Below are 17,378 nucleotides of genomic sequence, written 5' to 3'. Positions count from 1 at the left end.
TATGGAGTTAAGTTTGCGCCAAATTTGCGTCACAAAAATTACGCAAATCTGGTGCAAACAGAGTATAAATATGCCCCTAAGAGGCTACCCAGGGTCACACCGCCTCTGTGAGCAGAAGAACATGCACTGAAAACGTTGCCAGCTATCATATTTGCATATGTACTGATCCCCTGTAGTACAAAGGTCTTTAATCCATGCAGATAAATAGTGGCATCCGAACAAAATGGCCCCACGTGGGAGACATCTGTATGTGTTGGTAAACAAATTAGGTCAATTAGTCACACACTGACTGATAAACGTCTACCATCCCCAAGTTAGCAAGGCACAAACCTCTCCCAAGAGACACCAGGAATTAATATAACGAATCACACAATCATAACAGATCATCTACAGATTTCGGGGTATGGCAGGGCCAGATTTCATGCCAATGTCCTCCAGTTCTGCACCTTCTTCCCTGATGTGCGTTAAGTCACCCGTGTACAATGGCCTTTTAGGGGACTATTAGTGCACCAGCTCTTCAAAGAACTGGACATGCTCTGTTGCTGCATGCTCTTCCATGAGTATTCCACCTAGGCGCTAGCATTCAGACCGCCTGCTCCATCGCCGACCCTCTGCCAGAGGGCAGTCATAAAAGTATGTCTTGCTTTCGGGCACCAAACATAGGCGAGCCGGAAACCGGAGCACATGTGGCAGGCCAACCTGGCACAATTTCCATTTGAATGCTAGGAGGGAGCTGGGCTGTTTCTGGGTCTCCGTCATATAGTCGTGGATAGTGTGTGTCAGGCCACAGTTTATATTCCATGGGCCATGTTTATGATCACATTGTAAAATTTGGTCCCTCTCCCTATAATTGAGCAAACGTGCTACCATTGCCCTTGGTGGTGCTCCAAGAAAGGGGGAGGGGTGGGGGCTTGGGTGCTGCCAGGAATCCTCTGTGCCAATTCCACTGAGAGCAATTTAGTGGGGTGATTTTTCTATTCTTCGAAAATTGCCTATTCCTCAAGAGAAACCTCCGGGCATTGACCCTCCATGCCTTCCATAAGTCCCACTATGCCTATGTTATTTTGCTTAGATAGACTTTCAGCATCATCGGACCGCATCTGTAACTTAACAATTCCTCATTGTTGTACCTTTACCTTGTGTTGTGGAGTATCTATAACTGGCAAGGGATCTGTTGAAAGGGCCTTGTTGGCCAATATGTTTTCTTTGACATTTTTATCATCATCTCAGAGGAGGCTAATATCAGTTTGTTTCCAGGGGTCACATAGTTTAACTTAAGGAAACAAGTCTGCATTTAGGAAAAAAAATGACTTTAAAAAAAGTTTGGTTTATAATTGCCGATGGTTTCATGGATCACTGTTCACTCCCAATCAAACTTTTTAGTTAATTTATCACACATGGACCCTTTCACCTTTGTGAATGGATTACCATCTTCTTTAAGGAGCCTGTAACCTATCAATGGTTCACAACCAAAATTGCTTTTGCACACCCTTGATACACAACATTCCGAGTCACAATTTGAAAGTTAGGGGCATATTTACAATCTTTTCTCGCAGGGCAGTACCGCAAACCTTCTGGCTGCACTGCCCTGCATCAAAAGAAAAGGGCAGGAATGCACTGTATTTACAAGATACAGCACATTACTGTCCTTTTCCCCTGCGCTGGCGCACAATAGACTGCTATGCGCCAACGCAGGCACCTTTGCACCATGGTGCAAGGGTGTCTGCGTTGCGGGGATTATTGTTTTTATGCCGGAAGGGACACCTTCCTGCACAAAAATAATCACAAGAGGCGTTTTTCTCTTTCTGTGTGTGCTGCAGAATGCAATGAAAACAATGAGAAAGAGGGGTGGGTTATTTTAATCAGAGAAATAAGAAAGCAGAGTGGGCCTTTTTGAAAACTTCACTATTGCAAATGGAGCCTCTGTGTCATTGGATCCCTTCTCTGCCAGTCATGAGGGGGCCTATAAATATGGAGGACAGCTCTTTTCCAGGATAATGATCTCTTACCCCCCCTCCCAGAGGGACAGTGGGATGTCTAACAACTTTTAAATGAAGACCCTTAGGCACCCATTCGTCATCCTGCCTTTGCTTTTGAGAGTATGTAAAATTCTTTGTGCATTCTTCCTTTTATAAAAATAGTAATTAGTATAGAAATCAATAAAAATCTTCATATGTCTTCCTTGGAAGGCTGATTAAAGGGGGCCTTGATAAAGTAATATATGTGCAAAGGAGAGACTATTAATGGGGAATGACAACTGTAAAATTCATAATTGACTATGATTTATTTTTAGCAACACAACATGATGGATGAAGTGGTGAAACTTTTCAGACACTCACCCACAGTCACAGATCGGGGTTAAATCCATCTTTCTTTTACTCACCACGCCAACCCAGTTTAGACCCAGCCGTATACAAAATCAGTCTTGACCCTGCTCCCCCTGGGAACAGTCTAGCCCGAACTGCCAAGCCAGGTCCTCCCTGGACCGGATCAAGCATCCTGGGACCGGTTTCAGGGTATCACCCTTCATCAGCCAGGCTAGCTTGAATCCAGTGGCACAGTGAGCCCGGGACCCGCGTCTGGGCGTACCCTGTGCCAGGATGCTTGCTTCCGGTCCAAGGAGGACCTGGCCTGGTAGTTCGTGTTGGACAGTTCCCATGGGGAACAGGGTCAAGACTGATTTGCATATGGCTGGGCCCAAAGTGGAGTGGCGTGGTGAGAAAAAGAACAATGGACTAAACCCAGATCTGTGAATGGGGGTGAATGTTTGAAGAGTCACAGCACCCCGTCTATCATCTTGATGTATTGCTATGATTTATTTGTGACAATTAACCCCTATGGTGCCTTGGACGAGGTGATCTCATCCAAGGCACCAGTTCCCGGGTGCCTTGGACGAGATCACCATGTCCTGCACCCGAGAACCGGGGGGGAGCGCTAGCTCTCCCCCCATCTGCCCCCCACCCACACCCGCCGGTCGTGGATGGAAGGGGAATCCCTTCCCCTTACACCCCGACCCCCCCACTTTCCCCCTGTGACGTCAGCGCACATCGCGCGCTGATTGTCACAGAGACCTCCTCCTTCGCGCTGGAAGCTCAGCTTCCAGCGCTCAGAAGAGAAATGCTTTTGCATTTCTCTTCCGATCACATTGAGGAGGCCGAGAGAGGCTTCAAAGGGAAGGAAATATACTTCCTTCCCTTTGAAGTCTCTCTCAGCGTTTCAAAAGCCAGATTGTAAAGCAATACGGCTTTTGAAACGCCCACTAGACACCAGGGATTTTATTTTGATTTGGAAACTGGCATGAGGGAGTGATCCCTTGGGCAAGGGTCGCTCCCAGGGGGGGATTTTTTTTTTTAAGGCCTTTTCTGCCACCCCTGGGGGCAGATCGGCCTATTATTGGGCCAATCTGCCCCCAGGGGGGGCAGAAACCTCTAGGGACCAGGAATCATTTTTTTGTTTGTTTTGTTTTTGTTTTGTTTGGTTTTTTAGAGGTGGGTCGCTCCCCAGAGGGGTTGGGGGGGGGCATATTTATTTAGGCCATTTCTGCCCCCCCTGGGGCCGGCTGAGCTAGAGGCCAAAATCTACAGGTAGGCAATTTGCAAAAAACACCTCTGTTTTCTGTGAAAAAAAGTGATGTGTCCACGTTGTGTTTTGGGCCATTTTCTTTCGTGGGCACTAGGCCTACCCACACAAGTGAGGTATCATTTTTATCAGGAGACTTGGGGGAACGCTGGGTGGAAGGAAATTTGTGGCTCCTCTCAGATTCCAGAACTTTCTGTCACCGAAATGTGAGGAAAATGTATTTTTTTGCCAAATGTTGAGGTTTGCAAAGGATTCTGGGTAACATAACCTGGTCAGAGCCCCACAAATCACCCCATCTTGGATTCCCCTAGGTCTCTAGTTTTCAAAAACGCACAGGTTTGGTAGGTTTCCCTAGGTGCCGGCTGAGCTAGAGGCCAAAATCTACATGTAGGCACTTTGCAAAAAACACCTCTGTTTTCTGTCAAAAAATGTGATGTGTCCACGCTGTGTTTTGGGGCATTTCCTGTCGCAGGCGCTAGGCCTACCCACACAAGTGAGGTTTAATTTTTATCTGGAGACTTGGGGGAACATAGAATAGCAAAACAAGTGTTATTGCCCCTTGTCTTTCTCTAATTTTTTTCCTTCCAAATATAAGAGAGTGTGTAAAAAAGACGTCTATTTGAGAAATGGCCTGTATTTCACATGCTAGTATGGGCACCCCGGAATTCAGAGATGTGCAAATAACCACTGCTCCTCAACATATTATCTTGTGCCGATTTTGGAAATACAAAGGTTTTCTTGATAGCGATTTTTCACTCTTTATATTTCAGCAAATGAATTGCTGTATACCCGGTATAGAATGAAAACCCACTGCAGGGTGCAGCTCATTTATTGGCTCTGGGTACCTAGGGTTCTTGATTAACCTACAAGCCTTATATATCCCCGCAACCAGAAGAGTCCATCAGACATAACGGTATATTGCTTTAAAAAAATTGACATTGCAGGAAAAAGTTACAGAGTAAAACGTAGAGAAAAATTGCTGTTTGTTTCACCTCAATTTCAATATCTTTTTTTTTCAGTTGCTAGTGTCTGTAGAAAACCCTTGTAGGATCTACACAAATTACCCCTTGCTGAATTCAGAATTTTGTCTATTTTTTTAGAAATGTTTAGGTTTCTGGGATCCAGCATTGGTTTCACGCCCATTTCTGTCACTCACTGGAAGGTGGCTGAAAGCACAAAAAAATTGTAAAAATGGGGTATGTCCCAGTAAAATGCCAAAATTGTTTTGAAAAATTGGGTTTTCTGATTCAAGTCTGCCTGTTCCTGAAAGCTGGGAAGCTGGTGATTTTAGCACCGCAAACCCTTTGTTGATGCCATTTTCACGGAAAAAAAACACAAGCCTTCTTCTGCAGCCCCTTTTCCCCATTTTTTTTTAAAAAACGACATTTTCACTGTATTTTGGCTAATTTCTTGGCCTCCTTCAGAGGAACCCACAAAGTCTGGGTACCTCTAGAATCCCTAGGATGTTGGAAAAAAAGGACGCAAATTTGGCTTGGCTAGCTTATGTGGACAAAAAGTTATGAGGGCCTAAGCGCGAACTGCCCCAAATAGCCCAAAAAAGGCCTGGCACAGGAGGGGGAAAAGGCGTGGCAGCGAAGGGGTTAAAGTCTTACTGTGCAATTTTTATTGTAATTACATTAATGTATTTATTTATCTAACAGAGTAATCGGAATAAAAAATAATTAAAAGACTGGCAATAAACATGCTTTGCACCCGTAGCATGTGTACTACGGCCAGATTTACGACAAAGTGGAGCAGTGCAGCACACAATGGGTTGCCAAGTGCCAACGCAGGCACCCTTGTACCATGGTGCAAGGGTGTCCCGGTTGCATGCAGGACTGTTTTTGTGCAGGAAGGGACACCTTCCTGCACGAAAAAACAATCCTGGGAGGTTTTTTCCTCCTTTTTTGTGTGCTGCAGAATGCAGCACACACAGAATTAGGTAAAAACAAGGAGAAATAAAGATATTTTTCCTTGTTGTGCCTCCCCAGGCGTACCAGGGCAAAATCCACGGAACACCCGTGAATCGCTGCCCTTGTGCATAGTAAGGCAGCGATTTGCGCTGCCTTGCCTTACTCCAAATCTATGAGGCCAATCAAAAATATGCAAAGTGGTCTTGCTTGGCCTGATAGATATGGTTGCACGGATTACACCGCATCACAAAAAGTGGCACCGCGGCGGCGGAAGGGGCTCCTAAATACGCCCGTAGGTTTCTAACAAAAGGCTCCTATAACAGGTAGAAAGTCTGTGTGTGAAGTGCTCAGACTGAGGAATACATTCATTTTCAAGGCAGTATTGAGCTCAGTAAAGCTCGCTTTTGGCCCAAGTGAGCCAGCAGTTCCCACACTGAGGCCTGCATGGCCCCTGGGGCCCCAGTAGGTGGCGACTGTTCTTAAATATGGTCCTACTGCACGGCAGAGAGAGTCGCACATACCTAAGGGTATGGATTGCAGAAAGTCAAAGGCAGACTTGCTTATGTATTTAATGTATGTATAAAGTTTCAAGCAACGGCTGGGGATGCTTAGCATTATAACAAGACCAGAAGCAGATAGTTATTACTCTGAAATACGAGACACTTGGGTAACAGTTTGCGCCCGTGCTAGGGCACAAGTTCCATGTTTGCGCCATGGCGCACCTTAAAGCAAGTGTGCCGGATGCAAACGTAGAAAGTGTGCCCTATTAGTCAGAATGTGCCTGCCTCATGGCAGCCGTGAGCTCGTGCCGTCCCAGGGGCAGCACATTCAAGAGAAATACGTAGCAGCCGTTCAAAAGCTTCTCCGTGTTTCCCTGTGCAGGTGGCAACCTCCCTGCAGTTTTTAGGGGCATTAGCAATCCCCTTGCAGGCGGGTGTAGTGAGTCAGTGCACCCGCCTGCAAGGGGATTTCTGGGGGGTCCATAGGACACCTGTTCATCCCTTTTGAGGGCTGCCTATAGAAGACACACTGAACGTGCCCCACATTTTTATTGCACATTTTCAGTGCACCTTCTAAAGGTATGTTTTCCTCTGCGCCCATGTCGGTAACACAGCGCCGGTGCAGAGGCAAAGAGATTCCCTCATTTGCATGGGGCCACGCCCACATGCAAGTGAGGGCACGCCCTCTACTGACAGCGCTGGTGGTATAAGTGTGCCACCGCTATTTGTATTACAGAAGGAGCTGCACAGGTATTTGCTGCCCCTTCTGTAGCTTCTGTAATACCAAAGTGCCCAGAGGGCCACGAAGCAGGCGCAAATGCCTGTTGCGCACCCGGGGCACTTGTGTAATACGGTCCCTGGGCTTTTCAATGATAATGAATCAGAAGGGGTGGATCTGCAGAGGCGAAGATGAAGAGGCATAAAAAGGTGAAGAAGGCAGCAGGGGGGAGAAAGTAGCAATCAGGGCCTTTGAGTAAAGCGCAGTCTGAAGATGGGAGGCTTTAGGTGTTGTCGAATGACGGTAGGGCTGGATTGATCCTGAACTCAGCTGAAAGGTTGTTCCACAGCAGTGTTTTGAAGCTTGGCTTTTCAGCAGGTGATTGTTTTTACAGCTGAGAAAGAGGCTTTGTTAAGGCAAAATGTGGCACTGTCTGGGGCATGAACTTGAAAGAGTTCCTCTGACTTAAAGACTTCCTAGATTAGTTGACATTTGCTAAACCTTGTGGGAAAAGCCATGGTTGGAAAGTTGGGAGGGCATGGTCTGTGACGGTCTGTGAAAGGGGCTGGAAATATTAAAACTGAGAAGGAGAGATATCAGAACTGGGTGACATTGTGCCTGTAGTGATGATGGACTTGGTCACAACACAAAGCAGCAGTTCTAACTTCAAAATGCTCTTTTCTCTCACCGGATTTGGACTCAAATCAAAGATACTTTACTGCTGGATCACCCCTCTTGGGTATGGTAGTGAATCAAGACAATAAAGAAAAACTTGCTTGCAACATGCTTTAGCTTTAATTGTATATTTCTTGTAATAAGTAGCTGTGGCAACAGAATTCAACAATTCAAATGCTGTACCAGTTTATTTTAAAAATAACTTTTTTAATACAATGTGTTTGGAACTAAAAACTAGGATGACCACCTCCAACCAGATCATTGCAGACACTGTTTCCAGTCCTGGACTTTGTGTGATAGTCTGATGTATTGTGGGAGTTGTAGTTTTCTTTTGCTTCTATTGAGCTATTTAGACTAACACACCTGAAATTAATGTTTTGTAGATGAAAAGTTCAGGGTTGGTGACAGGGTCCATAATGACTTAGAGTGCGGATGCTATGATGAAACAAACCAACCAACAGCAAGGTTCAAAATGGAGGAGAGAGTCAGTTAAATAATTCACCAAGGTGCAAGCAGAGACTTTTAGTGTCAATTTCTTGGCCTTAACACATGCACTACAGTTCACCGACAGAGGGTGGCAGGGGAATGAGAAGAGGCAGGTAGGCATTGATTGGATAATGGGAAGTAATATCAACAAGTGAAAAGCACTAAAATAGACAATCCCTGGCACCTGGTTGGTCATGGTCAAGTGAATGATGAATTGGCACTTAGGCAACACATATTTCTGTCTTAGAGGATTTTACACCAAACAAAGTCTATATTTTTCTGAGATTATATATAATTAAAAAATTGCAACAAGAGATCATCCTAATTTTGCTGAAAAAAACCTGTCCAAATTTTAGGAGCACTTTAAAATCTGAAGCTGACTGCTAGGACTTTCCTTTCAAAGTTAACCTGCCAAAGTAATGTATGCACTGAGCATCGGTGCGGTATGGATTGACTGTGCAGTATGCTCAAACATAGGCATTTTAATGCAATTATGAACATTAACTGTGTGTAAGACTTATTGAGATGCATCAAGTTGAAAACTATTTGATGCTCCAGGTAGAACTTCAAGGCTCACAAAAGATCCATGGCAGCTCCCATTTCACTAATGGTGCAAACGTTTGCGTTGCGTCTGACTTTTGCATATCCTCGGTCTCCCCAGTAATGTCCCCAGCTAAAAAAAAAAAGAAAAAGATTAAACAAGGAGTGAAGATGCAAGGCAAACAGAAAGAACATGATAAAATATCAACAGGAAAAGAGAAAAGACAAATGCAGATGATCAATAACAAGGGGAAGCAAAGGAATTGTCATTAAAGTTTAGCGGATTACCCATAAAATTCTGCACTTCAAAGTATCTTTTGAGCCTCAGTAACGCCCATATTTATACTTTTTTAGCGCAGCATTTGCGTCGTTTTTTGACGCAAAAGTGACCCAAACTTACAAAATACAATTGCATTTTGTGAGTTTGCGCTGCTTTTGCGTAAAAAAATTACGCAAATGCGGCGCTAAAAAAGTATAAATATGGGCGTAAATGTTTGAGAGTTAAACGAGTGAGATATGCAAAGAAAGAATGAATGAACAAATCAACAGTGTACGATGGAGAAATCCTTACATTTGAGAAAATACCAGAGAAGATACGAAAGGACAAAAGAGAAACAATGGATTTGTAGAAAAGGAAACAACGAGGAAAACAAGAAAAGAGATAGAGCAAAGACAGAAACACTGAGGCCCATATTTATACTTTTTTAGCGCCGCATTTGCGTCATTTTTTGATGCAAAAGCGGCACTAACTTGCAAACAATTGTATTTTGTAAGTTTGCGCCGTTTTTGCGCCAAAAAGGGGCACAAATGCGCCGCTAAAAAAGTATAAATAAATATGGGCCTGAGTATTTACGCATCAAAAGTGAAAAGCAGACTAAGGGAATGAAAAAGGATAATCATATCAAATTTCATTGAGGGGAGGAGCAAATAATAGTTGAAAGAGACAAAAAGATCAAAATAAACGAATACATTACTGTGCAGCAAAATATATATATTTGTTTTGAAATTGTTCACTATGACTTGATTACAAGCATTTATAATTGGTGTGATATTTATCGCACCTGGTATGATATTTATCGCACCTGGTAAAATCCGACCCTTTTGAGTCAGAATTCATTGAGTGCAATAAATACCACCCAGTGCTGATTTTGGTGTTTGCCAGAAGAAAATCTGTATTTCCACTCAATTTCATGGACTTTTCCTCCGATAAACAGAAGGTTTGACCTGTCCATATTTATCACAAAAACGCATAATTGTCATAAGTACAGTAACATGAATTACATGTGACAATGACTTTGAGAGTCAGTAGGAATGAGTGCATGAGACAGAAATAATGCATGCCTGAGGGCAAAATAAAACAATTATAAGAAAGCATTGGCAAAGCCAGTAAGGAGTAATGGGTGTTGCGGAATGATAAAAAAAACAGACGCCTGCTGCTGCAGGCCCTCCATGTTCCTCTGCTCCTACCGCCTCGGTTCTTCTCTTCTTCCCTACCCATCCAATCCCGACACTGCTCTCGTGCTGTTACCCAGCATGAGAGAAGCACCGGGATTGGCCTGAGCGGGCTGAAATGACGCTCAGTTAGGGAGTTGGAGCCTGCGCTGGTTCTCCATTCAGCTATGAAACACAGCTCGGGAGGAGAGTTTGTAGTGTGCATGTCGGTTTGGCCAGCCTAAGTTGGCCAGCCAAACTGATATGTGCACTTAGAGTGCACCTAGCATTCCCCCTACCCCTGCCCCGCCCTACAATCAGCAGACTAAGTGGGAAAATAAAATTATAATAAAATACTTTTATTAGCATTTGGGCCGTTTGCGCATGCTAAATGGCCTTTTGCCATGTAGCAACTGTATTTTGCGGTTTGGTAACCCATTACCAAATTTCCAAAATAGATTTTTCGAGTCAGTATTAGGAAGGGGCGTGTTAAGGGCGTCCATGCCTATTAGCGAGTCACAGGGCCATGTATGAATGTTGTGCAACCTGCATGCAGTTGCAAAACACTAAGGGGGTTATTACAACTTTGGAGGAGGTGTTAATCCGTCCCAAAAGTGACGGTAAAGTGACGGATGTACCACCAGCCGTATTACGAGTTCCATAGGATATAATGGACTCGTAATACGGCTGGTGGTATATCCGTCACTTTACCGTCACTTTTGGGACGGATTAACACTTCCTCCAAAGTTGTAATAACCCCTTAAATTTCTATTAAAAACCCATTGGTAACCCATTCGCAAACGGGAAGGGGTCCCCAAGTGATCTCTTCACCTTTGTGACTGAAGAGCAGGAAATGAACAGAACGCTTTTCATTTTTCATTTTTAAATCAAGGAGAATGGGTTGCATTTAAAAAAAAAAATGCTTTATTTAAAAATCAGTCACAGACATGGTGGTCTGCTGACCCCGGCCAGCCACCATCCCTGTGAGTGCAGGCCATTCCCAGTGGGTCGCAAATTGCGACCTGCCTCATCAATATCGATGCGGCAGGTCCCTTGCAACCCATTTGGGAATCGAATTAGTGTCTGAGGCACTGTTGTACATCGCATATTGCGAGTTTGCTAATTGTAATTCGCAAAAAGTCGCAATTAGGAACTCACAAAATGGTGGGACCGTCCATGTGGCCCCATGAGTCTTGTGCACCCATGCGCAGGAATTTTGCAATGTACTTTCTATTACAGAAAACCCATTCCATAATGGTCATCAATGGGCATGCATGCATGCACACGCGTGTTGTGTTGCATGCACCCGTGTGTAATGGCACATACATTGCCAAGCATGCATTTGCATGCATCATAATTCGTTGCAACCATGTTAGTTGGTGCTATGGCTCATTTTTAGTTGGCTGGTTAGAACGGTAAGGTGAATGTAAAAACAAGAGAAAAACAGATTTGTGCAAAAAAGGAAGCAAGTGCCCCAGTGACACTTTGCAGGTGCTGGGCCCTTATAAAAACGTAAAAGTGGAATGGAAAGCGAGGCGGGAGTATCACGAAGCGGAAGAAGGAGTAAAATGAGAAGACGAAGGGAGGAAGCACAGGGAATTGTGGTGGAGGGATACAAGGAAACACTTGCACTCCCTTGGAGTGCAGAATAAAAAATAAAAAAGATCCCCTTTTAGCCTAGAGAGGAAGGATAAAATTGTGACTCATCGAATCACTGCTTCTCGCGATCTAAACTAGGGGTGGTCGTAACTGCCATAATTCAGTGTAATGTAATTATTTGTATTTACTGCAAAATCACTCAGAAATATGTGTAATTGTGTGAGAAGCGTGAGCTTGCATTTAGTGCTGCAAAATTCACCTTGAGTTTAAAATGGGCCCAAGGACAGATTTGTGAAAAGAAAATAGCACTGAATGCTACAGGACACGAACAGCACTTGCCAACATCCGCTTTCTCTCTCTTAGTTCATTGTTTCTGTGCTCCTGTGACAGGATTTGAGCTCCAAAATACTCTTAATTACTCATGCTGGCATAATTTTGGTAATCACAAGAGTAATGTGTAATTACTGAAACTACTTTGATTACTCCATTGCAGTTAACATTTCTCCCAGGCCTAATGCAAACACAAGAATAGGGAAAAGAAAAGAAATCATGGAGAAATTATTTCAAAGAGAGATTATTTTAGACAGAGGAATACACACGTCAGAAAAGAAAGATCAGATAAAAAACAACAGCAAATCATGATCAAGCAAAGGAAACAAAGAGATATTTAAAGGAATAAGGCTCTGGATAACTATGAAGAGGCCATGACACAAGCTCAACCCACCACCACTTCTCAGACTTCATTCAACCAGCCAACACCACATTCAGCCTCTGACAAGCCTTAGGTTGTCCCTAGTTCTGAATCTAGTGTTCCCACCAAATATACCCTGGCACCAAGTTCGGAAACTTAGAAGAAGTCTGTGCCACATCACCAATGGGCTCCATGGCACTGAAACGGGCACCCTGACAAAGTTGCTATGGATTTCCAGAACACCAACTGGATCCTCTCTGAAAAGTCTAAAGGCACCCAAAGGACTCATTACAGACCTAAAATTAATTGCAAGAGGCTTGGTGAACTACAGAGGGTCATCAATGTAGTAAAGCCAATCCGTGTACACCAAACTGGGTGCAACCCAGGGTGAGAACAAAAAGCATTACAGAAAGACAACACTGAAAACAGGAATAAAGGAAAAGCATAGGAGGGAAGGGGCGTGTATCAATGTCACATGTACTTCCTTTATGTCAGAAAAGAGACAGTAACACTATTTGTGGGATTATGTAAGAGGAAGACCAAGCAAAAACCATACATTCTAAAGAAAAAGTAGAAAACAATGAAAGCATAAACAAAACAAAAGCAATTACACTAAAGCAATGGAAAGCACGAATGAACAAATGCAATAAATGTGTCCTTTACAGTCCATAGATGTATTATTGGCCACCAATAAGCCAGGGTCAGCATTATGGCTGGCATTGGCTCCAGACGTTTAATGATGCCCAGAGAATGCCAGGAAGAGCCAACGTTATGCCGTCATGGTTATCAACTTGTTAAGGATGCTACAACAGGCCAAGGATGCCAAGCACCTCATCAGAGGTTGGAACCTTCATGCAAGAGATGGTTTTTGCATGTCACGGAGTTAATGTGATGGCACAGGCCACCATAGATACCAGGGTCAGGTGACCTCTAGTGGAGGACACTGCATGGTCATGGTCAGAGGATCACGCAAATCATCATCCCCAAACTGTTTGTCTCTCTCTGACACACACACATGCAACACGCACATGCAAATAGTCCCAAAAATGAGCACAGACATAGAAACAAATGCACATACACACACTCACTGACAAACACACAAAGTCACATGCAAATTGGCCCACAAATGAGCACCCTCACCCAATCATGCATGTAAAACCTTAAACCATCTCCTGCAGAAATCAAGGGTGCTCCTTTTCTCTTACCTGCCTCCTTTGGTTTCCTCAACACCCTGATCTAGCACTAGGGAATAATAATTACCTCAGGCCCATATTCATACTTTTTTAGGGCCGCATTTGCGTCATTTTTTTACACAAAAATGGTGCAAACTTACAAGATATAGGTCCATATTTATACTTTTTTAGTGCCGCATTTGCGTAATTTGTTGACGCAAAAGCGGTGCAAACTTACAAAATACAATTGTATTTTGTAAGTTTGCACCACTTTTGCGTCAAAAAGTGGCACAAATGCGGTGCTAAAAAAGTATAAATATGGGCCTCAGTGTACCCTAATTTCGAGAGGCAGATCCAACCGTGCTCCGGGTTCCTGGGGTTTGCAGTCTGCAGTTTATGCACTATCTCAGGCAGCTTCTGTGTGAAGTGTATGTTTTACAGACAGTGCAGTGTCTTTAAAAGAGAAGCACAGGTCTGCAGCCCATCACACATTCATGGCATGGCCAGAGGTATTACTCTTCTGGTGAAGCAGGAATTTGCGCTTGTAGGTCCCATAGCTGTGATCAGGGACAACATCTAAACATGAAAATGGTTGGACGCAAGAGGAAAAGCTGTAAAAAAATAGGTATAGCTTAAAATCAAGAGTTTGGGAGTGAAGGAACGAGGGGAGAACGGAAAGAATTAGAGGAAAGGGTGAACAGAAAACACGATTAAAGAAATAGATGAGAGTGGAATATCACATAATTATAAAACAGAGAGAGTAAAGAATCCACATGTTGAAAGAGAAAACAAACACAAAGCAAAATATAGAATCAGAGAAAATATTGATTTGAAGTCTGTAATTTTTAGAGTAGGAGGGACTGAATAGAAAACTGGTCACAGTACTAAAAAATTTAAATAAAATACTTCTAGAAAGAAGACCTTCGCTTGAGGTAAAAAAAAATTAAATAGAAATTTGCTTTTTTGAATACCACAACATACTTAAAGCGTGGCCACATGGTTTGTGCGGGATCAGGTCAGCTCTAAGTACAATCAGCATATAGTCATTACTATAGGTATAAATAATACTAAGGGCCTGATTACGGCCTTGGAGGAGGGGATATCCCTCCCGCCTATTACAAGTTCCATTATATCCTATGGAACTTGCAATATGGTGGACGGGATATCTGTCACGTTTGTGTTGGACGGAGTAATCCCTTCCACCAAACTTGCAATGGAGCCCACAGTCTCTAAGATGCTACACACAGCCAGAAGGAAAGGTGTGAAATACACCCCACCTGTTCTTAATGATCCAGTAGTCTTCATGATTTTCTTCTCCATATCCCACAATTATGATGGCGTGGTTGGCATCAGGGCAGTCTTCTTCCTCATAAATCCCTGCATAGTGACATAAGGCAGCAAAGTCAGATTTTAATTGAGCATCACTCGAGATCAGCAAACAGAACTAGCAAGAGCTAAAGGCACACCTTCCTTTAAAATGAACTCTGAAAATCACAAATTTAGCTTGAGCTCAACACCCTGGAAGGGATAGCACAGAGCAGAGAGGCTTACCTTAGGGCAATGTGTAAAGTATTTCTGCACTACCAAAACAGTAACAAGGTCAAAACACCAAGAAATACAAATCCCAAACTCAAATAGGAAAGTAGTTTATATTGTAATAAATGAAACCAAAACAACGAAATCCAATAAAGGGAACCAGAGATATGATTTTTTAAAGACTTAAGGTAAAATAGTGCCAGAAAGTACACAGCTCCAGTAGTAGTCAGTAAACTGGCACCTTGGTGTGATTTGAGGGTGAACATGATGGAGTGTAAGATGAATACACCAACCAGGTTCGACCCGGTTTTAACTAGTGACATAGTCTCAAAAATGGAAGTCAAAATCCTTCAACGGGGCAAGGTAGTAATCAGTCTGAGGAAGCCTTTATGAAGTCAGATAAGCTGTGTCCACTGAAGCTGTTGGTTTAGACAGGAAAAGACCTCAGCAGGAAAATTACATTTGCAATCAGGGACATCCTCTCACCAGCTGGTTAATTTTGGAGCCTTCACCTGGTAAGTATTTCTATTTTTGGACGTAGTCTCTTTTTCAGATCTTGGAATCCTCCAGCGGGGCAAGGTTGCTGGCCCTATCCAAAGAGGGCTCCCTGAGGTCTGGCACCTTCTTGCCGAGGACCAGTTGAATCATACCTGTTACTGTAGAGAAGCTCTGAGTAGGAGAAACCTAATTTCTAAGCCCAGCGAGATTGTGCCTTGGGTGGATAGGCTGGGGTGGTTTGTCTCACTCCTCCAGAGGTCTTTCAGCTCAAACATATTCTAGGTTTTTATGGGTGACAGAAGAAATTCAGTCAGACACAGCCCTGGGTTCCAGCACATCAGGGACAGCACAGGACTTGGGGGTGGGGTCAAGCCTCACTCCAGCCAAGACCACTAGAAGGGGTCAGTTCAGGTTTAGTTGGTACTGGTCAGCTGAGCACATCGGGAAAAGTGTCTCTTGCAGTTTGGTGTGGCACTATAGCTACAGAGGAGGGCAGCCAACTGACCCTTGGAGTTCACTTCTTCGTCTGTGTACAAAGGGGAGCATGTCCAGTCTTTCAGGGCTCCTCTCAGGTCACAGACGACAGTCCCAGTCCCCTTCTGTTCTTCCTCAGGTCAAGGACATCTTCTGAAGAGGGAGTTTGTTGGTGCCACATTTGTCAGGCATGAGCTAGTGGGTGTGGGTGACACCTGGCTCTGACCTAACTAAAGGATTATAGCTTTCCAGAGCCAACACTATCCACTTTTGCAGCAGTTCCTGGTTACCCTACTACAAACAATACCACAATGTACCTAATTCCCAAAATCCAAGGGGCTTGGGGGGAACCCTTCTCACCTTGCACAGTGCCTTTCTGCCCACCAAGACGTGGCAAGGGTAATGAGCATTTCATCCTCTGTGGTAACTCCAAACCGGTTCTGGAGGCAGCTTTTGCCCTCTGGGTTTGGTGCTTCTGACTTGAAGGACAAAAGTTATAGCCTTTCCAGATGTCAACTAACATTTGCTTGTGACAGGGAAGGTCCCTTGAAGTAAATGAGGTTACTGTTCCCACCCCAAAAATTCCCTCCCCTGCAGTCAGTGTCACAATCCTGAGTGTTCTACTATCCTCGATCATCTCTGCAACCTCAGAGTAAAGCTGACTCATCTTCATGTTTTTTTATCCTCAAATGGTATGCAGATTTCTCCCAAACCACCTTCAAGAACAAGTAGTTTCATCTTGCGTCTTCTCCAGAATCGGCTATTGCAATATTCTTGTCCATGTTCTAATGGAATATTTCTTGATTCTGCAGCAAAATATTCACAACGTTGGTGTCCCGATAGTCTGTAGTTTGAGGAAAGTGGATCATAAAGCACAGGCATGGATCTCGCTTCTGAGAACTTGCTGCAAACTCTATGTTTCTCTCACAATTCAGTGAGGTGCTTCTGTTCTAACTTTCAACTAGTGATTTGTACTCTCTGTGTTAAAATCTGAAGGTCTGGTGGGCATGCTCTTTCTCTACTTGGTCCTCAACTTTGGAATTAACTCCTTCTGGGTATCAAGTCCACTACTTCCTATCCCTGCCTTTGACCGGCTCTGAAAATATTTTGCTTTGTTAATTGACTCATTCGTTCGTCCTTTAAAGTCTTTTCCCCTTTTTCTAGTGCAAAATGGCTACGTTAGTGAACATTGCACCTAATAAATGTATTCCATTCCTTTCCATAAAATGGGTCCACATCTTCCACTGACCGAAGTAATCCTTAACAGTCTCCAGGGAGGCGATGGGTTGAAAATAAGTTTGTGAAAACCCCAAAACTGGAAACTATGGGAAACAGCACTCCCCCTTGTTCCGCATGTATGTTTGGCCGGCCGTCTGGGGTCGGGCAAACATACATGCGCAGTAGGCTCTCTCAAGCCCGGCAACCCCGCACAGTTGCCGGGCTTGAAAGAGCCTGCACAGGCTCCCAGTCTGCCTGCTTTGAGCAGCGTCAGGACTGGCCACAGGGCAGGCTGGGAGCCTGTGCCTGCAGCATCCAGAAGGGGGGGAAAGGAGCGGTTCCCCGCGC

The 17,378-nt window shown here is 44.0% G+C and overlaps 1 protein-coding gene across 1 annotated transcript in view; it reads right to left on the bottom strand.

Moving 5' to 3' along the window:
• Nucleotides 1–7,482: 7,482 nt before the first annotated feature.
• The window catches only part of LOC138293616 (cathepsin K-like), a 51,127-nt gene continuing 41,231 nt past the window's right edge, over nucleotides 7,483–17,378 (bottom strand). Inside the window, exons 7-8 of the mRNA XM_069232892.1 lie at nucleotides 14,582–14,681; nucleotides 7,483–8,544 (exon numbers count right to left, since the gene is read on the bottom strand). Coding sequence (XP_069088993.1) covers nucleotides 8,445–8,544; nucleotides 14,582–14,681 — 200 coding nt within the window. The 3' untranslated portion in view covers nucleotides 7,483–8,444. The remainder of the gene's footprint in view (nucleotides 8,545–14,581; nucleotides 14,682–17,378) is intronic.

The sequence above is a fragment of the Pleurodeles waltl genome, chromosome 4_2 (assembly GCF_031143425.1).
Source record: "Pleurodeles waltl isolate 20211129_DDA chromosome 4_2, aPleWal1.hap1.20221129, whole genome shotgun sequence".
In the NCBI taxonomy this organism is placed as follows: domain Eukaryota; kingdom Metazoa; phylum Chordata; class Amphibia; order Caudata; family Salamandridae; genus Pleurodeles; species Pleurodeles waltl.
The sequence above is the reverse complement of the archived record's forward strand: the minus strand, read 5'-3'. Positions and strand labels throughout refer to the sequence as shown.